The following is a 26,527-nucleotide window of genomic DNA, read 5'->3' as shown; positions in this document are numbered from 1 at the left end:
ATCCTTGAATGACACATGGATTAGTGTCCGGTGGCGTAACAGACAAAGGAACATTCCTCTGAAAATTGTCAGGTATAAGGACTGGACTGAAAATGAGTATAAAAGCTGCCAAAGTCCAAAGAAAAACTTTGAAAGACCTTCATAAAACCTAAGGACTGTTGCTCAAGACCACACAATTACAAGAATGTTTAGATCTTTGGAATGACAGGGGATTTGAGGAGACTCAAGAAGACTTGAGAATACTTTAAAGCATCAGGACAGGTTTGTTTGTGTGAATTCATATAAAACGAGTTCAAACGCTGTCCAAACATCCAGTGTTTCAGCTCTAACAGATCTCAGATATCCATGATGGCAGAGTCATACACACAAAAGCTGGTGCACAAATACACACAAGGGCCCATCCGATGTGTTTGGATAAATGTGCAGAGAGTGAAGCTATCCTTCTGCTGGAAGAGGCTTGAACAAACACACTTGCGTCACATCAGTCAGTGAACATTTTATTCTACTATTCAAGCTATTCCAAACCCTCCTCTCGAGCGTCTCTGGATATTCGCTCGCCGGAGAAAATCTCCTTAACGGCTGTTAGTCAAGAGCCGGTCCGAACCTCCCACGTCAGACAGAACTGTGTCAGCGACAAGCGGCAAGAAGACAAAGTAAGGTTTTGCTATGGTGGCTCTCTTGACGTATTATAGCACGCGTGGGGCTGCTGTTTTCTTCACGTACTGTCAGCTTCTATAAAAGAAGAATGTTTGAATTTGTGGGAAAGTCTTTCGAACACCCAAAAAAGAGAAAATATGTGATATCGTAGTGTTCATCGCTCACATGTGTGGTTAAGAACCACCGCCAACCCTGTGACTTTGTATCTCCAATCTCAGCCCATGTGAGCATGCTGATGTCATGTCACTCTCCCAGCGTCCCATAATGACCCAGACGCTTCTACTGTGGCGCTATGGCAACAAGTGCAGGCTATTTCTGACTTTCCTGCAGCCACCAAATACATCACACAGCACAAATTTACAGAAATGTATTCAAATACAATTACCTTGTGAAGAATCACAGCACATTATTGGGTATAAGCTGCACTATTAGACAACATTAGCGCGTCCTATTATATGCTGACACATGCGTATAGACGATATCACAGAAACACACACGTCCCTGTTGTTGTCCAGCGCAGCGGGCGAGCCGAGACACCATGGCAACTGTTGTGGCAAAAAACATTAAGGAGGCGTGGGAGGTGGAGGACAGCGTGTCTGCTGGCGTCCGCGTGCGTGCGTGTGTGCACGTGCGAATTAAGGTGGAGGAGCTGAAAGACAAAGTATCTGTTTGTGAGATAGCAGCCTTTATGATACAGAGAAGGATTATACTCTGCACTTGAACAAACAGGTTGTGTTTTTGTCACGGATTTGAGCACTGCGTGACCGCTGCCGGTTAACATAAAATCAGAAAAACTGAAATAATAATAACTCCAATGTAAAACAACAGCGTAGAAAGTGCAGCGCACTGGCTAATCATTTGAGTCATACTTCTAAACAGATTGTGTAGGTAACTTGTGTGGACATCTCACTCTGTTTCATTATGTTTTCCCTTCTTCCCTGCAAACCTCAACTACATAATGCACATCAGAATTGATCAGTAATAATGTTTATTTTTTATAAGTAAAAATATCCATCATATCCTATGACCTACTTTGCTTCTCTTTCCTGTGCAATGGGAAGTTAATATTGAAATGACTCACTGCAGTAAGAGTAACTCTACTGTACATCTTTATTAAGGAACAGTGGTTTAGGGTAAATGAAATAAAATAAGTCAGTTAAACATCAGGGACACTGATCTGACAGTTAAATAACAGAAGAGGTTGTTAATCAGTTTCAGCTGCTTTGGTGTTAATGAAATTAACAACAATTCCACTAGAGAGGCAACACTGACACAACTCCAAAACAGGAATGGTTTTACAGGTAAAGGCCCTCCTCATCTTTTCTGACTGTTTTTTCACTAGTTTACATTCAGCTGGGGTCAGTGTCACTGGTGGCAGCAGACGTTGTCAGACATGCAAACAAGCACCATTTCGTGTTGCTGCAATGAAATTTTAGCAAACTGGACTAGCGTACCACATCGTTTTTCACCCTCTGTAAGTTGAATCATTTCCATCAGTGTGAAATCTTTTCCCAGTACATATTGGTGCAGATATCCAGCATGATTTCTTCCCATTCACATTTGATTTGTTCAGTGTTGGGAAGGTTACTTTTAAAATGTATTCCACTACAGATTACAGAATACATGCCCCAAAATGTATTCTGTAACGTATTACAGAATATGTTACTCAATGAGAGTAATGTATTCTGAATACTTTGGATTACCTAATATATTATGATGGGTTTTTACAACTAATGAATGTCCTATTGCTGTGTGATTTATTACTATTGCTGAAAGCTACTCGCCATACCAGTAGCAACTAGATTTTTAAATCTTAATATAAAATGAGTAACAGTAGGGTGGACATTAGGTAAGTCTGCACTTTTTGCAGTGATCTCGTATAGAAAACTATTCAGTATATATAAAACAGGTCCGCGGCTCCGAACTGTAGTAAAGGGACCTCTGGCTAATACGTCGGGTTCGTGTCAGGCTTGTAGCTGAAAACTAGCTTTACTTTGTTGTCTGGGTCAACTTTACTAGCGAGAGACAGAGAGAGGCGTTGAAAGGCTGCTCCAACGGAACTTATTGTTTCAGAGGAAAACACGAACACAGTGTACAGTCGAGTCTTAATAGCTTACCTACAACTGGGCTCGTCAGGCACTCTTTTTGGCTGCAGTGGTTATTAAATGCTTCCAGCTCCCGTTTCTGCTCGGTGACAACTAGAGCTGGGCGATAGAACGATAACGATATGTATCGCGATATAACTTTTTCTCGATAGAAAAATTAACCTATTGCAATAGACCTCGCCGCTCTTGTCCTCTTAAAAAAACAAAAAAAAAAACAAAAAAAACCCAGCCAATCCAAATTAAGTAGCGCAGAGTCGAACCAATCACAGCCGCAGCGTCACGTCACGTGACTTGTTACGTACAGCACAAGTGCCAAGCCGCACATGTGTATTTGTTTGGGAAGCAGCCAGCCACCGTACCGCCCGGGTAATGGAGGAAATTAGTGTACCGACTAGAAAAATCAACCGAGCGTGACCGAAGGTTACCGAAGAGAAAACAGATGATGGTTCCAATGCCGGAGAGATTGTCAAACGGAAGAGCCATAGAAGTTCCGTAGTGTGAAGGTATTTTGGCTATTTCAAGTCTGACAAAAAACAGAGTAGCGTGCACTGTAAATTGTGCCGAAAGCAAGTCTGGAAATACAATAAACTGGTGCATGCGCTACGTCCACACGTACCCGGGTATTTTTGAAAACGCAGATTTTTCTATGCGTTTGCACCTTTCGTCCACACGTAAACGGCGTTTTTGGTCACTGAAAACGAAGATTTTTAAAAACTCCAGCCAGGGTGGACATTTTTGAAAACTCGTTTTTGCATTTACGTGTGGACTAGAAAAACGGAGAAAACGCAGCGTCAAAGGTGTGCGCATTTTTTGACGTCACACTGTGCGCCACGTTATTGTTTCGGTGAAATGAATTTCTACAATACTGTTACTGTTAATTCTACTCTCTGCAGTGTTTAAATGCTTACATATACACACAGTTACTGTCCCTCCACACATACCACTCGGTTCTGCTTCTATGCCCCAGCTTTGTTTACTTTTTCCCACCGAGGCTTCTAGACTTCTGATTGGCCAACATTTCTGCACGGTTAGGAATCTAGCGCCACCTGCTGCTTTGGCATGTTCATAGCAGCGTTTTCCTTCATTTCTGCCTTTACGTGTGGACGGGATTATTTTTTAAAACGAAAACGGAAAATCTCCGTTTTCAAAAATACCCGTGTACGTGTGGACGTAGCCTCAGCCTCTGACTGGAAGCGCTAATTCGTCATTCGGCTTTTGTCAGACTAAAGTAACTGTTAAAACTGTTTGAAAAGCTAAGCTATACAACAAGGAGAGATTGAGAATTTCCTTTTAGTTCTCAGTTTATTTGATATTGACAAAAGTTAGTCAATTTTGTCTGTTCTTCTGTAAAACAAACTAAGATTTATTTTTAGAATTAATATTTTGTTTCTAAGTGGAATTGACAATTTAGTCGTCTGTTTCGTTTGTTCTATTTTGAAACTTAAACGCTTTAGCGGCTGCCTTTTGTGTATTTTGCAATATTTGCCTTTATTTATCTGAAAAAGTCTCATGTTCCTTAAGTACATCTACCCTGTTGAACTTATTATGGGAAATAAATATTTAAATAAAAACAAGCTGCTGATTATTTCACATTTTACTTGTGAGCAACGGCACATTTAAATCTTACAAATATAGTTATTTGGCTTATATCGTGATAGATATCGTTATCGCCTGAAATGAAAAAAACATATCGTGATATGAAAAAATCTTATATCGCCCAGCTCTAGTGACAACTCGTACTTTTCCACTCTCTTTTTTCTCCCTCCCTCGCTCACAGACACATAACAGGTATGGCAGTCCATTCTCCCTGCAGCACGGACTGCACTGCCCATGAGTAGGGATGGGTATCGTTTAGGTTTTATCCGATACCGGTGCCAAAACGGTACTTTTGAAACGGTGCCGGTGCTTAAACGGTGCTCGAACCGGTGCTTAAAGAATAAAGAACACAAACTTCGTCCAAAAACCTCTTGTGTTTTTATTTTCCCCAGTAATTTTTTTAAGCAAAATTATAACAAAGTTAGCCCTTTCTGTCAATAAAACATAACGTCTTTGGAACCAGTGCTTAAACAATTGAAAACAAACTTTGTCATGAAACCTGTGATGTTTAGCAGTTTTTTTGCAAGAAGATAATCATATTAGCCTTTTCTGGAGCTATACGGCATCGCTCTTGGCTGATGGCATGCCCAGCACAAGAGAAAACTCTTTCAGAAGGCGTTGATGAGGCTGGGACACACAAGTATTTTTCTGATAGGGCAGATAAATTGGGGAGTGTATCCCTCTTACTCCACCACCAGGCCACAGGGTCTTGTCCAGAGGTAATTCCTGGCAGTCTTTTGTATATTTGAAGCTCCTTCTGTACCTGCTCTGTGATTGAGGGGACTCTACCCGCTTGAGAAGCAGCCTGTTGAAGCTCTCTGTCTTCATCCTCAAACAGCTTTTCTAAGGGTGACTTTTGGACCTTACTTAGCTGAAAAACAACAAAAAAAGATGTGTGAGGTTTGCAAAATAAATAAAGATCACTTTTAGAATGTAGTGGTTGTGTTAGAAAAAATCTGAAATTACATATTTTTCTGGCTTGTCCATGTCAGCATCATCCACCTCGCTGTGTGCTTTGGGGTCCTCAGTGGGAGGCTATGGACACACAGATAGTAAAAGAGCATTCCTTCAACATAGAAACTACATCATGATGCAAAAGGACAAGATTGTACACACACAATGAAAATACCTGCGCAACTGCTACTGTGGCATTTGCAACTGCTGCCTTCTCCAACCTGTCCCAGATGTCAGTAGCTGCCTCACCATCTAGCCTGCCTTTAAAACGTGGGTCCATCATCGTGGCCTCCTTCAGAAATTTCTGAAGGTTTTCATCCTTTAAGTAAAACAAGATATAACATAGGAGCTGATACTGAAAAAAGGTAACCCTATTTTCCATGCGCATTAACATTGTCTGCAAATACCTGATATCTTTTCTGCAGACTACCCCAGACTTTCTCTTTTATTGAAGAGGTGAAAACACTGTCTTCATCACATCGGCTGAAATGTGCCTCCAGCTTGGCCAGGATGGGGATGATTTGGCTGCATGTGGGTGACTTGTCACTTGAGACACACATGGTTGACGTGTACAGGACTTGCATGCACTTAATAAACTCCTCTGCCTTGATTAAATCAGTGTGCGTGAACCTTTCTAGTCTGTTGAAAAATTTTCACAATGTTAAAGGTAAATGACGTTATTTAGCTCTTGCAAGTGATGCTCATGTCATTCACTTACTTGTCCTTCTCCATAGGCTTCCTCAGCCGTTGATCCAGAGCAGCTACCTGGATTGCATCAAACTGCTCCATAAATCTCTCCACCATTAGGAAGAGAGAATTCCAGCGCGTCTTAACGTCAAGAATTACATTATGCTCTGGCAAATCTAAAGCACAGATAGACACAAACATATTTTAAATTACTATAAAAAAGGTAATATGAATAACAATACTTCTTGATATGTAACTGCATGTGCTACTTACTCAGGATTCGCTGCTTTTCTCTGAGCACAGTTTTGCTCAAGGATGAACGTTTGAGCCACACCACAACTGAACGGATTTTGGCACACCAGCTGGAAACTGCAGGAATGTCATACACCTTTTGTGCGGCCAGGTTGAGGGTATGAGCAAAGCATCCCACTTTTAAAAAGTCCAATTTTTTCAAAGCAACATCCATGTTGCAGGCATTATCTACAGTGGCAGCAATTATTTTCCCTCCCAAGTGAAATTGCTCCACAACGCTTGATATTTCTTTAGCGACAACTGGACCTGTTTGTGACTCATAAACTGCTTCAGTGCTGAGCACATTCTGCTTCATTTTGCCTTTGTAGATGTAGTGAACAGTCACTGTGAGGAAATGGTCCTGAGCAATACTGGTCCATCCATCACAGGTGATAGCGACCTTGTTAACCTGTGCCAAATTCTGGATGAGGTTTGTAGCGACTTCCACAGTCGCTAGAGGCCGGGGATGAAGCCTGCCTATTTGCCTGACGCGCTGTCAACTTTACGCAATAATGCGAGAGGTGGAATTGTTTGCTTGTTTATTAAAGTGCTTTGCGATTTTTACAGAGTAGTATCATCGGCTCCTGATTCAGACTCTTACAACGTCACAGGCTCTAATATAACGAAGCGAAACATGTTGTGCAGCGGTCAACAAAAACTACGGCTACCCAGCCCTCCTCTCTGTCAAAATCAAAACCAGTGAATGACAGACTGACAACGCCCATTTATGTCACTGCTAGCACCCACGTGACTCCCATAACAACCAAGCAAATAAAAACCCAGTGATCATCAGAATTCAATACATTCAATTATGGCTCCTACAAGGTTGCTTTTCTCCACACAATACCAAGCAGGTATAAGTGTGTTGGATAGATCATCCCTGGATGGGGGCTGATACCTCGGATTAAGGGCAGAGGACATCTCCCTGAATTGAAGAAAAATAACAAAACAAAAAAGAAAAAGAAACATATAGCTCACCTTTTATTCAAATATAGTTTACTTATAATATTTAGAGAAGACTTACAAAGCTAAGCAGCTATGAACATACTAACCTTTACAGTATTATGCAGTCTATTTTTTATGTCAGAGTAATACAACATTTTTCACCTGAATGATGGTGACTCCACCGTTGAAAATGGATGGAGATCTTTGACTATAAATTTTGTCACTGCCCTGTGAATTTCGTCCACTTTTTCTTTCGTCATTTTAGCCTTTTTGGCCAGGATGAAGGGAGTATCTGCCATCAAACAAGAAGACAGCCGCATGTAACTACGACGGTGTTTGCTAGTTCACCTTACATGCATTAATGTAATAACGTGGTTAGCCTACTCAACTTAAATTACACACGAACAACATTAAGATACTCACCCAGAGAAGAATGGGTGCTGCTGCCATCATCAGTTATCATTTCCGCTACGCTGGCGGCAGGGCTAGGGGCCAGACTCTCCTCTTCGGGTTCTTGGATGTTGCTAACTCCGAGAACAGGCACCGCAGCAGATGTGCTAGGTGTGCTGTCTTGCTGCAAGTTATCAAATGCGGTGCATTTCTCGGCTTTTAAAAAAACGCTATGCGACACCATGTGTTTCATTAGATTTGAGGTGTTACCTCCTTTGCACATTATTACCTTTAAGCACTTGTTGCAGGCTGCTGAGTTTATATCTTTTGCTGTGAAATACAGCCACACTCTCGAGCGCTTCGCCTTCGGCATTTTAGCTCCGCTCTAAAGAAAAAACCGTACATACCTGGGCCCGCCTACTATCCTGGGAAAGGAAGTGATTGGCTAGATTTCTCGGAAAAAAAGCACCGAATTGTGCGCTGCTTTTCGGTCTGGTTACTACCGTTTATGTCAGAACCGGTTCCACAATGGCACCGGACACCGGTACCCATTGTTACGTTTCGGTGTGTCAGTGTTTTGTTTTTGCATGACTTATGTATTTCCTGCTTTACTTTGAAAGTCTGTGTTATCTTAGTGTGTTCAGTTTACATTTTCCCTGTCTCGTCAGTTCTAATTTGCCCCAGCTGTGTTTCCCTCCTGTGGTCCATTCCCTGATTGCTCCTATGTATTTAAGCCTTGTGTTTCAGTATGTCATGGTCGCGATCTCCCCCGTGTTGTAAATAGTTTGGTGTTTTGTTGTAAATAAATAGTCTGTTGTAAATAGTTGTGAATGGGTTTGTTAATACTTTCGTCATGGGATATTTTCGTTTTGGGATTTTGGTGGAGAGCCTTCGTGGTTTTATTTTCCTTATCTTTGTTTTTCTACGTTGCACCCCGGTTGCCTAGGCCGGGGTGTAACATATGGGGGCTCGTCCGGGATCGCTGGAGGGTCCGAAGGAGGGACAGCTTCGGCCTTCTGTCTTCGCTGGAGGGTCCGAGGACCGCTTCAGCCTCCGTCTGTCTTCGCTGGAGGGCCCGGGGACCGCTCCAGCCTTCATCCGCCTTCGCTGGAGGATCCGAGGGACCGCTCCAGCCTTCTGCAGCTGGTGGGCTGCGTGTCCGTGTGTGCAGCTGGTGGGCTGCGTGTCCGTGTGTGCAGCTGGTGGGCTGCGTGTCTATGTGTGCAGCTGGTGGGCTGCTCGTCTGTCTTCGCTGGAGGATCCGAGGGACCGCTCCAGCCTTCATCCGCCTCTGCTGGAGGGTCCGGGGGACCGCACCAGCCTTCGTCGTCTGCTGGAGGGTCCGTGGGACCGCTCCAGCCTCCATCAGCTTCGTCTGCCTTCATCCGCCTTCGCTGGGGGTAGGGTCCGTGGGACCGCCCCAGCCTTTGTCGTCGCTGGAGGGTCCGTGGGACCGCTCCAGCCTTCATCCGCCTTCGCTGGAGGGTCCGAGGGACCGCTCCAGCCTTCGTCGTCTGCTGGAGGGTCAGTGGGACCGCTCCAGCCTCCATCAGCTTCGTCTGCCTTCGTCTTCAGCCTTCGTTTGTCTGAATCAAACTTTTCACTTGGGGTTACATGTTTGATTTTTGGGTAGGGGGAAATGTTACGTTTCGGTGTGTCAGTGTTTTGTTTTTGCATGACTTATGTATTTCCTGCTTTACTTTGAAAGTCTGTGTTATCTTAGTGTGTTCAGTTTACATTTTCCCTGTCTCGTCAGTTCTAATTTGCCCCAGCTGTGTTTCCGTCCTGTGGTCCATTCCCTGATTGCTCCTTCTATGTATTTAAGCCTTGTGTTTCAGTATGTCATGGTCGCGATCTCCCCCGTGTTGTAAATAGTTTGGTGTTTTGTTGTAAATAAATAGTCTGTTGTAAATAGTTGTGAATGGGTTTGTTAATACTTTCGTCATGGGATATTTTCGTTTTGGGATTTTGGTGGAGAGCCTTCGTGGTTTTATTTTCCTTATCTTTGTTTTTCTACGTTGCACCCCGGTTGCCTAGGCCGGGGTGTAACACCATCCCTACCCATGAGGCTACATTCTTTAGGGCATAGGTGTCAAACTCTGGCCCGTGGGCCAAATTTGGCCCGCAGCCTAATTACATTTGGCCCGCGAAGCCATACCAAATTACTATTAGAGCTGGCCTACTGGTATTATACAGCTAATATTAGTGATGGGTCGTTCGCGAACGAAATGGCTCTTAGAGCCGGCTCTTTGACGTGAACGACGCGAGCCGGCTCCTTATCGCCATCACGTGGGGTTTTTTTTTTTTTTTTTCTTTCTCTCAGCCTCTCTCTCTCTCTCGCACTTTTTTTCCGTTTCACTCTGCACGCGAGCCTTGTGCTTTACGCTGGGCAGAGGGGGGAGGGGCGGTAGTTACACTCAGTAGAACAGGAACAGAGCCAGAGAGAGAGAAAGAGAGGCAGGGACAACAACATTAGAAAGGTATAGTAATCATCCACAACTATTTTCGGTTGCAGATGATAAAGGATTGAGAAAGTTTATTCATGCAGGTCCATATGACAGAGAATATGCATGTTCTTTTAGTTTTCATATTATAATTTATATTTAATTGTGTTGTGGTTTGCAGTGTTTTGTGTTCTTTTCACTTTAAATTTGTGAAAGGAAAAAGCTGAAAATTTAAATAGTTAAAAGTTGAAATGTGAATAGTTGATTTTTGTATTATATGATTTATTTATTACATTTTATGTGGAGTGAATAAATAAAAGTATATTTACGGTGGCCCCTAGAGACAAAGCACATACAAACTTCAAATCACGTACGAACTCTGAAGCATGTACAAACTCCAAAACACGTACAAACTCCGAAGCACGTAAAAACTCAGAAGCATATAAAAACTCAGAAGCACATAAAAACTCAAAACACGTACAAAAGACAACAGAAGTGCTCCAGGATTCTGGGCGCAGTGTTGAGCCTTTGTTATCTTGTGGCTACACAAGCCAGCAAGTACCAACGACCGGATTTGGTGTGTGGTAATCAGAATCAGAAAGGGGTTTATTGCCAAATGTTGAGCAGGTTTACAACATTAGGAAATTGCTGCGGTGCTTCAGTGCAAACATAGTGTCATAAATAGCACTTAAATAGACATGAAAAAATAAAAGTAGGGATAAGAATTAAAAGTGCTACGTAGAAAATAACAGGTAATAACAGGTAAATGAACTTTTTTTTTAAATTATTTGAATATATATATGAGTGCCTGTGTATAAATACACAAACAAATACACACATGCTTTCAATTGTGTAATTTAAGTGATCTAGTAGCTCTGCTTTGGAAGTTCAGTTAATGCTAGAAATGTGTTTTGGAGTTTGTACGTGTTTTGTCTCTAGGGGCCACCGCATATATTTATATATAAACATATATAAATAAAACCACTTGTTTTTACGTTAGTAATTCCTTTTGTGCATAATTTTATATTATTGTTAATAATAAATTAATTAAAGCAACAAAACAACCTGAAGAGCCGGTTCGGAGCCAAAAGAGCCGGCTCTTTTTAGTGAGCCGAACCGAAAGAGCCGGATCTCTAAAAAGAGCCGGAAATCCCATCACTAGCTAATATATATATTGTTTAGTATTAAGTTCCATATTTTTACAGTTTTTCATATAGTTTTTCAGCAAAACGTGTTTGAATCTATAAGAAAAGATTCATTCTTATATCTGGAGGAATAAATATATTTCAATAAATATTAACGTTAGCCCGCGACTTTGTTCCAGTTTTGAATTTTGGCCCACTCTGTATTTGAGTTTGACACCCCTGCTTTAGGGCGATGCCTGTAACACTCTGCTATTGCCTTCATATTAAATCATTATAAAAAAAACTTTTTCACGTCATTATGAGACGCGAGATTGAGACACGGGCATTTGAGCCTCTTAATGTGTGTTTTGTTTGGGTTTCCACCGGCGTGGAATTACCAAAAATAGAGCGAGCATAGCCTAACATATGAAACAGGAAAAAACCGCAGTGTAATCCATTTATTTCAACAAAGTAACTGTATTCTAAATACCACCTTTTTAAACGGTAACTGTAATGGAGTACAGATACTCATATTTTGTATTTTAAATACGTAACGGCGGTACATGTACTCCGTTACTCTCCAACACTGGATTTGTTTTCAAAGTGTTCCTTTTATTTTTTTTGACAGTGTACATATGTAGTATGACTCTGTTTTTTACTCCTTGCACAGGGACTATGGATGAAAATTAGGAATATGTCCTCAAATCTTACATTGCTACACAATCTTACAAGGTCGACTGAAATCCTGATTGAGTTCCATGAACCCGCGTAACACTGAAAGGTGAACTGAATGGAAGAGTGTTTTCATCTAAAGAATGTGACACTCAGAGGAGTGAGAGCAGAGCCAAAAACAACATTAAATCATGTCGACATGGCCACTGCTGGTTCAGACAATGCAGATGCCGGTAGTACTAAGACAACCCTCAGATGAGATTCTGACAGAAATGAAATCCATAAGCCTTCCATAATCCGTAAGAAATTTCACCACCACTTAGCAGCACTCTTGGTCATTTATTTTGAAGTATTATTGAAATTTAATTTCAGTGATCACCAGGACATGAAAATAGTTTTTATACGTTGACCAGCCAATAAATCTGAAACCTCACATTGAGTTGCAGCATCTGAAATTCTCTGTACTTAATCTGTGAGTGATTCATGATTCACGATGAACAACAAATCATTACAAAAGCTCATTACGCCGAGTAAACCACCACAAACGTTCCTGTGGGGCTGTTTTACATTTGTTAACTGATCTGGGTTTTTTTAATAGTTGCACTGCTTTATGACACATTTTGAGTGTGGTGGTAAAGTACTAAGAACACATGCAGTTTTTTGTTTTTCTTTACTTCTGCCTGCAGCGGTTAATTTCGTTCAAGAAGCGACGATGATTGGAGGCCATATGAGTTATTTTCTGAATTTAAGTCTAAGATGTTTAAAGGGAAAAGTTAGCCTGTCAGCTATAAATGTGGGCCAGTTTAATTTAATCTGGGGAAAATGAAGTTCAAAGTACTGGAACTGCATGCAGCATCTCTGCAATGTACCCTGCTATTACAGAGAACTCATAAACTGCACAGTTAGATACACAAGAAAAAATTGTATATATATATATGTGTACTCAAAACCATCCACCTTTTCTTTAAGTGTCTGAAAATTAAATGCACACTGACTATCTATTTTAAATACACTCCTATGATTTATGATTAATATTATTATCTTCAGTACCAAGGCCCTAATCAAATTATTTGTCTCTGGACACAATATTTATGGTATTTTCCCAACATCAATTTCCCACCATTATTTGTGCCTCTTAACACTATTTTTCATCTGTTCCCTTTCATATGTACTGATTAGTGTCCATGTACGTGACTTTTAAAGGATGAACAAAGCATTGTTTTGATGTTTGAGTAGGTGGTGGTGGAGCAAATCATTTCGCCGCTCATACATATCCTAGATTTTCACACTTCGTTTAAGCTATTTTTTAATATTTACTAATGAAAAACATGTTTCTTGGTTCGGTACCACCTCGTCCACCTAACTACCTGGTTAGGCAAGGTTATAAAAGCTACCTTGTTGGGGGCAGGGGGGCATGACTTGATTAGGGTCTTCTACTTTTGGTTGCTCCCTTTAGCCTATCATTCTGTCACAAATCATGCCTGATTCCTCTTCTCTCCATGCATACCTCAACTTCTCCAGTCTTTCTTCAAACTTCTCCCTACTTTCACTGCAGATCATCAGTCAGCCAGTTCACCTAAATCAAGGTTGATTAGGATGAGACATTAAAACTGAAGTGTTAGTTTTACAAAAATACATTTTGTAGCTCTTTTCTTGGTTGCCATGCTGAAATATACCCACTTTATCTGGACAAAATAGGTACTGCTTACAAGAAACAGACTAATAAAAATGTGACTGCAAACAAATATATATTGCTTTTTTGTGACTGCTTCATGATTTGCTATGAAACTGGGCTCTGTCCCTGACACTGTTTTATATCTACTGGACTTCTGTCATAGTTCTAGCTTGATCATTTTTCTAAGGTGATTTCAGCTATTTTTGGCATTGATCCCTGATGAATGAATTTGAGGATTCAAAGATAACAAAAAATAATGTATGTATGCCTTTAAAGCACCTGACTCGCATATAGACAACCTAACCAGTATTACTTATAGATGCACAGAGAGCAAGCTGTCAACCAAGTGACACAAACACGCTGACAGAGCAGCAGGTAGAAAGCTGGACAGATGGATGGAAGGTTGGAAGGTCACATCAAGAGAGAGACAGACACAGATAAACATGTACAGAGATGTGCTGACAGACTGAGACAGAGAACATACTTCACCAAGAAGAAAAACGGATTTATTTTGTCAGTGTGGTGACGCCACTGAAAGCTGGGCAATTACAACACCCAGGCTTAGAGGAATGCATATGACTTGAACAGCACATGCCATGCACACATTCAAAAAATAGAAACCTGTGCTGAAATCAGTGTGTGCGCACTCTGATATGTAAGCATGCTTTGATATCAAGATGTAAAAAGGTTTTGCAGGAGTTTTATTTGCTTAAAGCCAAACTTAAAGTGTATGATAATCACAAATGAACATATGTTTGCTTCTCCTACTTAAATCTTTTGTGAATGGCACTATTAGAGGTCAAGCGCTGGCCTTAAATCAAAATTTCTGAGGCTGATACGCATGTAGTAACCCACTCAGGCCATTTACTTGCTGACAGAATCAACAATGGCTGGTTTGCAAAAGAGAACATTTTAACTGGAGCAAGACCAAAAACACACTGGCCATCTGTAATTGTTTGGATATTTTTAATCTGTTTTCTAATAAAGAAGATTAACATGTAGATGTCGACACATGTGCAATCCCCGGCATGTTTGGATAATTATTCATGTGGTGTGCATCAAACCAACAACTGGAAATGTCCCAGTAAAAAACAACAACAACCCAAAAGCATCTGTTTCAAGGAGGGAATGCTGACATGTGATAGTGAGAGCCTGTGTTTGGAGAGCTTGGTGTAATAAGAGGAACTATGAGTCAAACAGCATTAAGAAAGAATACAGAGGCTTGGAATGTGTGCAAAAGCTAAATCTGAACCCACCACTTAATTTAAATCAATCAGTCATCAGTAGCTACCAAAACAAATGATGTGAGATTACTCAGACCTAATTTATGTACACAGTAGATTGCTTGTCTTATGTTTCCACCCAGATGATATTGTTTCGTTGACAGTCTAATAATAATTTACAAAGAAGTTTTCATTATATTATGGTGGGGGGTTTTTTTCAATTTGAAGAGTGTTTAATGGGCAAAAAAACCTGTAAGTGAAATCACTATCTAACCTTTGTATTGTCCCTGTATTACACTAAGTATAGCATACTTTTAATTCAATTCAGTTTTATTTATATAGCACCAACTCACAACAACAGTTGCCTGAAGGTGCTTTATGATGTAAAGACCCTACAATAATACAAAGGAAACACAGAAAACCCCAACCATCATATGACCCCTTTTGAGCAAGCACTTTGGCGACAGTGGGAAGGAAAAACTCTCCTTTAACAGGAAGAAACCTACAGTAGAACCAGGCTCAGGGATATTAACACCAAAATAGTTCAGGTATGTGCCTTTGAAGAAACAGTGCCAGTTGTATCCCTCTGCCTTACATCTCTGTTTTGCTGCCTGCCAGTCAAGCTAGTCCAAAGTAGAGATGGCACAATACCACTTTTTTATGTCCGATACTGATACCGATATCATAAATTTGGATATCTGCCGATACCGATATGAATCTGATATAGTGTTTTTAATCAACAAAACTGTTTTTTTAAATATCTTGCTGCATTTTATATAAAGTTCATACTCAAGTTTAAAACAACAACTACACTAAAGCTATTCTGTTATACCTGTATGCAAAAAAAAAATATTTCATAGTTCAGCAATACTGATCAATCTAATAAACTTAAACCTACACCATCCTCCCTATTCTGGTATTTTAAAGAGTACTTAGCGTAAATATTAAGCAACCTAACTAATAGGGTTCCAACTCCCAGCAACAACAAAAATAAATAAATAAAAAATGGGGAACCACCCCTCACGCGCCACCTCATGATGCTTAATCGACGTAATCAACCTTAATTTGATGCAGTGTGAAAAAAAATGCACAGAAATCAATTATTTTTCAAGAAATATTAAATAGATTCAACATCTTTCTTCAACAAAATTGCAGACTGCACAGATGGTACCTTCCCAAAGGAAAAAGTACTATAGCTTACTAGGGTATATTAGACTTAATAGTCACTATATACAGTAATGGACTTCTATATATTTTACATCAAATTAAAACTTTGGGTGTCAGATAATTATTTATTAAAAGCTAGACATTTTAAATGAGAAAAAAAAAAGAAAAATATGTCTTTGTGCCCCCTTTTCCCTGTTCATGCCCTATCGGCCCCCCCTGGCTAAACTTTGTTAGATCTGCCCCTGCACAGTTACCAGCCGTCAGCTGCATAGAAAAAAGATCCTCGAGTAGAAAGTAATAATAAATAAATTCTAACAACAGCTTATCAAGCTTAAACGTGCTGCTGTTGTTTATCCACTGGTTTCCTCTTTCTGGTGCAAAGTGGGCCAAAAATAAACAAGAGAGACGGAGTCGCGACAGAAAAGCCGATCAGCTGATCATTAAGCAGTTTCATGATTGAAGTAGCAGCAAGAAGAGGCAGTCGCTCCATATATCGTTTGTTAAGCTTAACGCAGGAATGCTTTACAAACATTCAGAGATGGACTTACACACTTGCTTTACTTCTCTCGGGATAACTTTGTCGGAGATGAAATGCCGGGTTGCTAGCGAAGCTCCAAATGCTATCCAGACCACCGACAGGTCCCGCATGCCACAGCCGCTCTATCACGTGATGCATACTGCTCCAACGTGCTAACGTTCTGAGGCGAGTTACGGCGTGTTGCAAGTTTTGTGAGGTGCTTTCGTGATATTTAACGGGTCGGATTACATTTTTTATTTTTCTCCGATATCCGATCCAGTAATTTAGGTCAGTATCGGACCGATACCGATACGTAATATCGGATCAGTCCATCTCTAGTCCAAAGTAGACGAACATACACCTCAATTAAGGCCCTTCAAATGTCCACATGCCTTTCAATCTTCAAATGCGCTTGTTCTGCCAGAGGTTTCTTCATGTTAAAGGAGAGTTTTTCCTCCCCCACTGTTGCCAAGTACTTGCAGATATGGAGCAACTGAGGTAGTGTTATATCTCTGAGGCTGTTGGGTTCACTATTGTGAACCGGAACTATATAAGAAATAACTGAATTAAATAAGTGGACTGAATTTAAAGGATCACCACTATTCCACTCAGTCCAGTCTAATGGCAAATTGTTAAAAACGTGGAAAATTTGTCTCTTCAGCCCTTCGTCCTTTTAACCTCTCAGTGCTGAAATGCTAATGGGGTATTGTTGGGACACTGCTGGACACCCAACTTTATGAATATGATAGCTCGAGAACAAGCCAATGGAGGAAATCATGTCGCAGGTCATTTCAATAGATACACCATAAGTTAATCGATGACTTTGACTATCAGTCAAGTTTTCCAGAAATCTTGTGCAATAATTGTGACCTAGGTTTTTAAAATTGACACTGTGGCAGACCACCAGGTGGCTCCACTCTCACCCAGGGTGAAGGGAAGTGAGGGGGTGAAGGTTTAGGCGTTTTCTATGTTCAGTTGTGTAAAGTAGTGATAGGATTTCCGGCTCTTTTTAGAGATCCGGCTCTTTCGGTTCGGCTCACTAAAAAGAGCCGGCTCTTTCGGCTCCGAACCGGCTCTTCAGGTTGTTTTGTTGCTTTAATTAATTTATTATTAACAATAATATAAAATTATGCACAAAAGGAATTACTAACGTAAAAACAAGTGGTTTTATTTATATATGTTTATATATAAATATATGCGGTGGCCCCTAGAGACAAAACACGTACAAACTCCAAAACACATTTCTAGCATGAACTGAACTTCCAAAGCAGAGCTACTAGATCACTTAAATTACACAATTGAGAGCATGTGTGTATTGTTTGTGTATTTATACACAGGCACTCATATATATATATTCAAATAATTTAAAAAAAAGTTCATTTACCTGTTATTACCACACACCAAATCCGGTCGTTGGTACTTGCTGGCTTGTGTAGCCACAAGATAACAAAGGCTCAACACTGCGCCCAGCATCCTGGAGCACTTCTGTTGTCTTTTGTACGTGTTTTGAGTTTTTATGTGCTTCTGAGTTTTTATATGCTTCTGAGTTTTTACGTGTTTTTGGAGTTTGTACGTGTTTTTACGTGTTTTGGAGTTTGTACATGCTTCAGAGTTCGTACGTGATTTGAAGTTTGTATGTGCTTTGTCTCTAGGGGCCACCGTAAATATACTTTTATTTATTCACTCCACATAAAATGTAATAAATAAATCATATAATACAAAAATCAACTATTCACATTTCAACTTTTAACTATTTAAATTTTCAGCTTTTTCCTTTCACAAATTTAAAGTGAAAAGAACACAAAACACTGCAAACCACAACACAATTAAATATAAATTATAATATGAAAACTAAAAGAACATGCATATTCTCTGTCATATGGACCTGCATGAATAAACTTTCTCAATCCTTTATCATCTGCAACCGAAAATAGTTGTGGATGATTACTATACCTTTCTAATGTTGTTGTCCCTGCCTCTCTTTCTCTCTCTCTGGCTCTGTTCCTGTGCTACTGAGTGTAACTACCGCCCCTCCCCCCTCTGCCCAGCATAAAGCACAAGGCTCGCGTGCAGAGTGAAGCGGAAAAAAAGTGCGAGAGAGAGGCTGAGAGAAAGAAAAAAAAAAAAACCCACGTGACGGCTCGCGATAAGGAGCCGGCTCTAAGAGCCATTTCGTTCGCGAACGACCCATCACTAGTGTAAAGCAGTGATTAAAGTTGGAGGGGAAAATTGAGATCTCTTACATACCTCCACAACACCATAAATTAATCTACTAGAAGGCTAAGGGATAGTGCAAGTGGCATAATATTAATGCCCACTAGAAAATGAGCATTCAAACAGGGTGTTTGTGTTGCATTTAAAACCAAATCCTGATCTTTTCTTGAAACTTACCAAGTAGTTTGGTGCTGAAACATAATGAATCAGCGCAAACGAAAGTAAATTGCAAAAATAATACGGAACCATAAAACTAGTGAAGCTCAAACTGTGGTTTCATGTGAATATCCTGCCATCAAAAAAAACTTTGTGTTATGTCTTTTTTCTCATTGACACCATTTTCAGGTCACTACAACTTGTCCAAGTTTGGAGATTTCCATTGCTAGGACACCACAGGTGAAAGTCTGTCTCCATAAAATCTGTTAACTTTAGGTTAAACAAATCTATTTATGTGTTTGCATTTTCTTGTTTAAGTTTATTTTCATTTTTTAATGTGTTCCAGCTGTTTTCTTGTGCTTATGCAGACAAACAAGCGTCACAAACACAAACCAGTGGATTAAATTTTGTGATGATTGCACAAGCAGCTCTGGCACTATGTTGATTGATATATTCCTCATGAGAGATAATGGTAGAATATTCTCTTAAAAAGGCAGCCTGGATTCATTATTGCAACTCATTTTAAATAAATTGCGCATAAATTGCGCAATTGCCATAAACCCCCCAGGAATTACATCTTCCGCACTGGCTAGAAATATTCTGGGAGTGTGTATTATCTAATTTTGAATGTATCCTGTCAGGACAAACATTTCCACGGAACAACAGTCCTGTCCTCCCAGTAGCTTTGAGCATGCTCTGATGGAGGTGGTATGGAGATGAAAGCTAAAGCAATGCACAGCTAGTACTCAGAATACTTTACATCCCTCCTTTCTCCCCCTCATTGGCCCTCAGGACAGAGTATGGTGATTTAGGACAAGTGGGTTGGTCTGTTGATAGAGGCCTCTAGATTGAATCCAGACCCATGCTGTCGTCACTTTGTGTGTGCAAGTGTGTGTGTGTGTGTGTGGTTTTGGTCTATGTTGAGTGATCAATTCCCCTTAAAAACAACTTTTTGGTGTGTTTTTTTTCACTGCCGGATGAAGATCGTCTCTAGAGTTTAAATGTGGTCTGAAAACCCTTGACAAGATATAATTTGTAAGTCGTTTTTGTTTGTAAGTGATTTCTCTATTTACCTCCTGAGTGAAGGGATCCACGGTGCTGTCTTTTTCTCTTTCTGTCTCACACACACACACATTCCCCAGTTCTGAGGTCATCCCCTGGAGCCTCTTTGTGCAACTCCTGCTGTAAATTCGTTTATGTGTGCCCAGGTTTTTACCCCCACCCGCTCCCCTTTCTCTCTCACACCTTCATCCTTGCAGCTGAAACTAAAGGTGAAAGATCAGCATCTGAAAGAAAGAGAGAAAAAACCTTAAGAACAACATGTAATTAACAATCAAAGTGGTGATTGTGGACTGAGTTTTTCACGTTTTTTTTTCTTGTGCTGTTGTAGTCGATAACTTTTTTCATTTCCTGTATATATTTTAGCTAGATTTGTAAGTATGCAGTATTATTTTAGTTGATTTCTTTTCCTAAAGTCATGTTTGTATTTTATTTTCAGCTAAATGTTTTTCTCAAACTTTCTTTTGTACTCACTCTAACAGCCGTGGAAAATGGCTGCCGGTCCCTTAGCCTGGTTTTGCTGGAGGTTTCTTCCTGTTAAAGGGGAGTTTTTCCTTTCCACTGTCGCCAAAGTGCTTGCTCAAAGAGAATCATTTGATTGTTGGTGTTTTCTTTTGTCTTTTTGTATCATTGCAGGGTCTTTACCCTACAATGTAAAGCCCCTTGAGGAAACTGTTGTTGTGATTTGATGTTATATAAATAAAAGTGAACTTAATTGAGCTTTTAGTAAAGTAAATCACCTTAAATGACACAGCTGGTGTTGCATGATGTGTAACTGACACATATATTTGCAAACTAATAACATAATACATGTAAAAAATGAAAAGAGAAGAAAACTAAAGATAAATTTAAGAAATATGGAAATAAATAGAGTTTGTTAACATATATATAAAAAATAAAAAAAAACACCCAGCACGCCCCTGCGGGCGGTTTAGCCTTCAAGCTCGGGTCCTCTACCAGAGGCCTGGGAGCTTGAGGGTCCTGCGCAGTATCTTAGCTGTTCCCAGGACTGCGCTCTTCTGGACAGAGATCTTCGATGTTATTCCCGGGATCTGCTGGAGCCACTCGCCTAGCTTGGGAGTCACCGCACCTAGTGCTCCGATTACCACGGGGACCACCGTTACCTTCACCCTCCACATCCTCTCGAGCTCTTCTCTGAGCCCTTGGTATTTCTCCAGCTTCTCGTGTTCCTTCTTCCTGATATTGCTGTCATTCGGAACCGCTACATCGATCACTATGGCCGTCTTCTTCTGTTTGTCTACCACCACTATGTCCGGTTGGTTAGCCACCACCATTTTGTCCGTCTGTATCTGGAAGTCCCACAGGATCTTAGCTCGGTCATTCTCCACCACCCTTGGGGGCATCTCCTAGGGCTGGGCGATATATCGAGTTTTTTAAAAATATCGATATATTTTCATACGAGATATAAGATGTGACAATATCGTTTATATTGATATAGTCTATGTTATGTTATAATTATACTTGTGGAGCCGCAGGTTTGCCTCTCTTTTGTCCACTTTTGTCTCTACGCAACGTTACTCGGCCTCGCCTCTCCTTCACTGAACACAACTCCGCCTCCCCCATAGCTTCACCTGCAGGCAATGACAAGATGAAAGCGGAAAATCTCCGTTAGCGAGTTACCGTGCGTGGGGCTGGACGGCGTCAACATGTTAGCGAGCTAACCGCGCTAACGACATGCAGCCCGGAGGGGCTGCACGGCCTAAAATCCTATCATTTTCTCAAAAATCGACAGTGCGCCTTATGTATTAATTCTGGTTGTGCTTACTGACCGCGAACCGATTTTATGTGGTACACAGCGCTCAGCAATCTGTCAAAAAATGTTTTAATATGACTTTGCTAAGCTACGGAGCTGCACCGCTTGATGGATTGTCGGAGGATTACGGCTACCGAGGAGGAGCCTCGCGGAGTGATACGTACTGTGTGTGTATAAGGACCACAAATGGCACCTGTTCAGAGACGTGGTGCAGCTGTGAAATCTGTCTCTTTGTTATTATGCTCAGCGTCTATTAGTTTACATTTTGACTGCACAATTGTGAGCTTTTTGTTATGCACAAAAACAACATTATTTTCTTTTATTTATGGACCATGATTATTTAATAAATGCTGATAATTTATTTTTGAGTAATTTCTTCATGTACATCTACGCTGTATGTAAATAAAAGTGCCCGTGTGACATCTGGGACACAGTGTGACTAAGAACTCTCTTTTTGTTCTTAACTTGTGGCTTTAAAAAAAAAAAAATCGAGATATATATCTTATATCGCCATCCAGCTAAAAAATATCAAGATATGAATTTTGGGTCATATTGCCCAGCCCTAGCATCTCCCATTTTGACCTTGGGACTTCCAGGTTATACTCGGCACAGATGTTCCTGTACACTATGCCGGCCACTTGGTTATGGCGTTCCATGTATGCCTTGCCTGCTAGCATCTTGCACCCTGCTGTTATGTGCTGGATTGTCTCTGGGGCATCTTTACACAGTAGTGATGGGATTTCCGGCTCTTTTTAGAGATCTGGCTCTTTCGGTTCGGCTCACTAAAAAGAGCCGGCTCTTTCGGCTCCGAACCGGCTCTTCAGGTTGTTTTGTTGCTTTAATAATTTATTATTAACAATAATATAAAATTATGCACAAAAGGAATTACTAACGTAAAAACAAGTGGTTTTATTTATATATGTTTATATATAAATATATGCGGTGGCCCCTAGAGACAAAACACGTACAAACTCCAAAACACATTTCTAGCATTAACTGAACTTCCAAAGCAGAGCTACTAGATCACTTAAATTACACAATTGAAAGCATGTGTGTATTTGTTTGTGTATTTATACACAGGCACTCATATATATATTCAAATAATTTAAAAAAAAGTTCATTTACCTGTTATTACCTGTTATTTTCTACGTAGCACTTTTAATTCTTATCCCTACTTTTATTTTTTCATGTCTATTTAAGTGCTATTTATGACACTATGTTTGCACTGAAGCACCGCAGCAATTTCCTAATGTTGTAAACCTGCTCAACATTTGGCAATAAACCCCTTTCTGATTCTGATTACCACACACCAAATCCGGTCGTTGGTACTTGCTGGCTTGTGTAGCCACAAGATAACAAAGGCTCAACACTGCGCCCAGCATCCTGGAGCACTTCTGTTGTCTTTTGTACGTGTTTTGAGTTTTTATGTGCTTCTGAGTTTTTATATGCTTCTGAGTTTTTACGTGTTTTTACGTGTTTTTGGAGTTTTTACGTGTTTTGGAGTTTGTACGTGTTTTTACGTGTTTACGTGTTTTTACGTGTTTTTGGAGTTTTTACGTGTTTTGGAGTTTGTACGTGTTTTTACGTGTTTTGGAGTTTGTACATGCTTCAGAGTTCGTACGTGATTTGAAGTTTGTATGTGCTTTGTCTCTAGGGGCCACCGTAAATATACTTTTATTTATTCACTCCACATAAAATGTAATAAATAAATCATATAATACAAAAATCAACTATTCACATTTCAACTTTTAACTATTTAAATTTTCAGCTTTTTCCTTTCACAAATTTAAAGTGAAAAGAACACAAAACACTGCAAACCACAACACAATTAAATATAAATTATAATATGAAAACTAAAAGAACATGCATATTCTCTGTCATATGGACCTGCATGAATAAACTTTCTCAATCCTTTATCATCTGCAACCGAAAATAGTTGTGGATAATTACTATACCTTTCTAATGTTGTTGTCCCTGCCTCTCTTTCTCGCTCTCTGGCTCTGTTCCTGTGCTACTGAGTGTAACTACCGCCCCTCCCCCCTCTGCCCAGCGTAAAGCACAAGGCTCGCGTGCAGAGTGAAACGGAAAAAAAGTGCGAGAGAGAGAGGCTGAGAGAAAGAAAAAAAAAAAAAAAACCCACGTGACGGCTCGCGATAAGGAGCCGGCTCGCGTCGTTCACGTCAAAGAGCCGGCTCTAAGAGCCATTTCGTTCGCGAACGACCCATCACTATTACACAGCCTGGTGTGATAGACCCCAGCCTCTATGGATCTTGTACTCAGAGATTGTTCTTGTGCTGCCATGATTAGTGCCTTTGTGCTGTCTTTCAGTCCAGCTTTGTCCAGCCACTGGTAGGATTTCTGGATATCAGCCACCTCCTCTATCTGCCGGTGGTACATACCGTGCAGGGGCCTGTCCTTCCATGATGGTTCCTCGTCTCCCTCCTCTTTCTTGGGTTTCTGCTGCCTGAGGTATTCACTGAGCACTCGGTCAGTTGGGGCCATCTTCCCAATGTATTCTTGGATGTTCGTTGTCTCATCCTGGACTGTGGTGCTGACACTCACCAGTCCCCGGCCCCCTTCCTTCCGCTTAGCGTACAGCCTCAGGGTGCTGAACTTGGGGTGAAACCCTCCATGCATGGTAAGGAGCTTTCTTGTCTTTATGTCAGTGGCTTCTATCTCCTCCTTTGGCCAGCCTATTACCCCAGCAGGGTACCTGATCACGGGCAGGGCGTACGTGTTGATGGCCCGGATCTTGTTCTTACCATTCAGCTGACTCCTCAGGACTTGCCTGACCCTCTGCAGGTACTTGGTGGTTGCAGTTTTTCTAGCGGCCTCTTCATGGTTCCCATTCATCAGGTACTTGTAACTGTCCTCTATGTCTGCAATGTTGCCTTCTGGTAGTTCAATCCCCTCAGTTCTGACTACCTTCCCTCTCTTTGTTACCATTCGACTACACTTCTCCAGTCCGAACGACATTCCAATGTCATTGCTGTATAGCCTGGTAGTGTGGATCAGTGAATCGATGTCTCGTTCACTCTTGGCATACAGCTTGATGTCATCCATGTACAGGAGGTGGCTGACAACTGCTCCATTCCGTAGTCGGTATCCGTAGCCAGTCTTGTTACTGATCTCTCTGAGGGGGTTCAGGCCTATGCAGAACAGCAGTGGGGACAGAGCATCTCCTTGGTAGATCCCGCACTTGATGGTGACTTGTGCTATGGGCTTGGAGTTGGCCTCCAGTGTTGTACGCCACATCCCCATTGAGTTCCTGATGAAGGCTCTTAGGGTCCTGTTGATCTTGTACAATTCTAAGTATATATATATATATATATATATATATATATATATATATATATATATATATATATATATATATATATATATATATCGCTATCCTGCAGGTTTTCGATATCACCCTGGGTCAACACACCTGAATCAAATGATTAATTCCCTAACAGCCTTAGGCTTCTGGAGAACTTCAAGACATGTTGAGGAGGTAATTTAACCATTTAAATCAGCTGTGTTGGATCAAGGACATATCTAAAACCTGCAGGACACTGGCGCTGGCCTGGAGTCGGAAATCCCTGGTTTATGTGTAGCTCTCTTGAGGGCCAATCTTAGCATTCCAGCACCTTCATTCATTGGCCTGTTGCATGACCCAATATCAGCCAAGTTATAGCTGTTGGGCAGAAGGCCTCACATTTTGACTGTAGAATACTTTGGTATACAGAGGAGGTCATGGAAGACTCAGTGACTGCAAGTTGCTCAAGTCCTGTGGCTACAAAACAAGCCCAAATCATCATACTTCCACCACCGTGCTTGAGAGTTGTGTCTGGTATTTGCCAGTTGTGAATTTAATAAGTGCCAAACATTAACTTTGGTCTAGTACATTACGACATTATCATGAACTTCCACACCTAACATGCTAACTGAGGCCTGAGAAGTCTGAGATATCTGAGCTGTTGGGGTTTTTAAAATTTTGCATTACACAGTCTGACCTTTGGCTGAATTTGGCGGGATGTCCACTCTTGGGAAGATTGTGACATCATGTTAACACACACCTGATCTGTTAAAAACCATGGTTTTTTTTATTATTTTGGCTTGATTCATTTAAATTATTAGACTTCACAGAGGCATATTTATTTGTGACTAAATTTTAATCAGTTGATATTGTATTTATAGCTGAAGTCCATTCAGTTTATGCAGATCAATCAAAGAATGCAGGCTGAAGGTCCTTCCTCATTTGCTTCAGTTTATATACATAACGTGCATGAAATATCCTCTGCTTTTAAACCTGTTTTTACCCAGCATCCACAGAATGAGGCGATGCAAATGCCTCTATCGTGTGACATCTATTTTGTGAGTGTTTATTAAACAGATCGAGGCCTCACAGGATTTTCTCTCTCTTATACTGGATCGTCTTAAAGCACTTTAACAGAACACTTTCCACTTAATGGAGTGATTTCACAACTCAGGCATTCAGGCTTTTGGAGGGAGGGCTCTGCTCCTCCTGAAATAAACAATGTAAACATGAACTTTTGCAGTTTGCAAAGCCATAAACCATATAGAACTGGAATTATAGTCCGGCCTCATGTTCTCTCTGTAAAATATTCAATTGCATATTGCATTCAATGTTTTTTGGGTTGTTTTTTTTTTTTTTTTACTGTTTTGGTGTTTAATTTGCTTGAGAATAGGCATACAAAATCACAACATAAGTATAAATCACTGAAAATAATCCTCGCCGTCTGTTCTCTCACCCCAAAATTTCAAGCCGTTTCTTCTCGAGATTGACTTTTAATCGCTGAGACATTACACATCAACAAAAACACACCGAGCCAAATTCAACAGTGGAAAATCTGGAGCGTGCTTTGAAGGTG

At 40.6% G+C, this 26,527-nt stretch overlaps 2 protein-coding genes across 3 annotated transcripts in view; one reads left to right on the top strand and one right to left on the bottom strand.

Annotated features, from left to right (window-relative positions):
• LOC147302389 (rho GTPase-activating protein 6-like) overlaps positions 1-26,527 on the top strand; it is a 136,499-nt gene that overhangs the window by 48,743 nt on the left and 61,229 nt on the right. The gene's annotated exons all lie outside the window — the stretch shown is intronic.
• Positions 4,732-8,822, bottom strand: LOC147302390 (zinc finger BED domain-containing protein 4-like). The gene is made up of 7 exons (XM_086284708.1): positions 7,659-8,822; positions 7,398-7,527; positions 6,031-7,215; positions 5,720-5,951; positions 5,488-5,631; positions 5,325-5,393; positions 4,732-5,229 (listed from the first exon to the last, which is right to left on the bottom strand). Exons 3-7 carry the CDS (start codon positions 6,198-6,200, stop codon positions 4,867-4,869), a joined length of 978 nt encoding a protein of 325 aa, XP_086140834.1. The 5' UTR covers positions 6,201-7,215; positions 7,398-7,527; positions 7,659-8,822; the 3' UTR covers positions 4,732-4,866.

The sequence above is a fragment of the Aulonocara sp. 'chitande type north' Nkhata Bay genome, linkage group LG23, assembly GCF_057382095.1.
Source record: "Aulonocara sp. 'chitande type north' Nkhata Bay isolate Kocher_YH1m ecotype deep benthic linkage group LG23, A_spYH_male_GT1.1, whole genome shotgun sequence".
Taxonomy (NCBI): Eukaryota; Metazoa; Chordata; class Actinopteri; order Cichliformes; family Cichlidae; genus Aulonocara; species Aulonocara sp. 'chitande type north' Nkhata Bay.
Note: the sequence above shows the minus strand (reverse complement) of the source record. Positions and strands in the feature narration are given on the sequence as shown.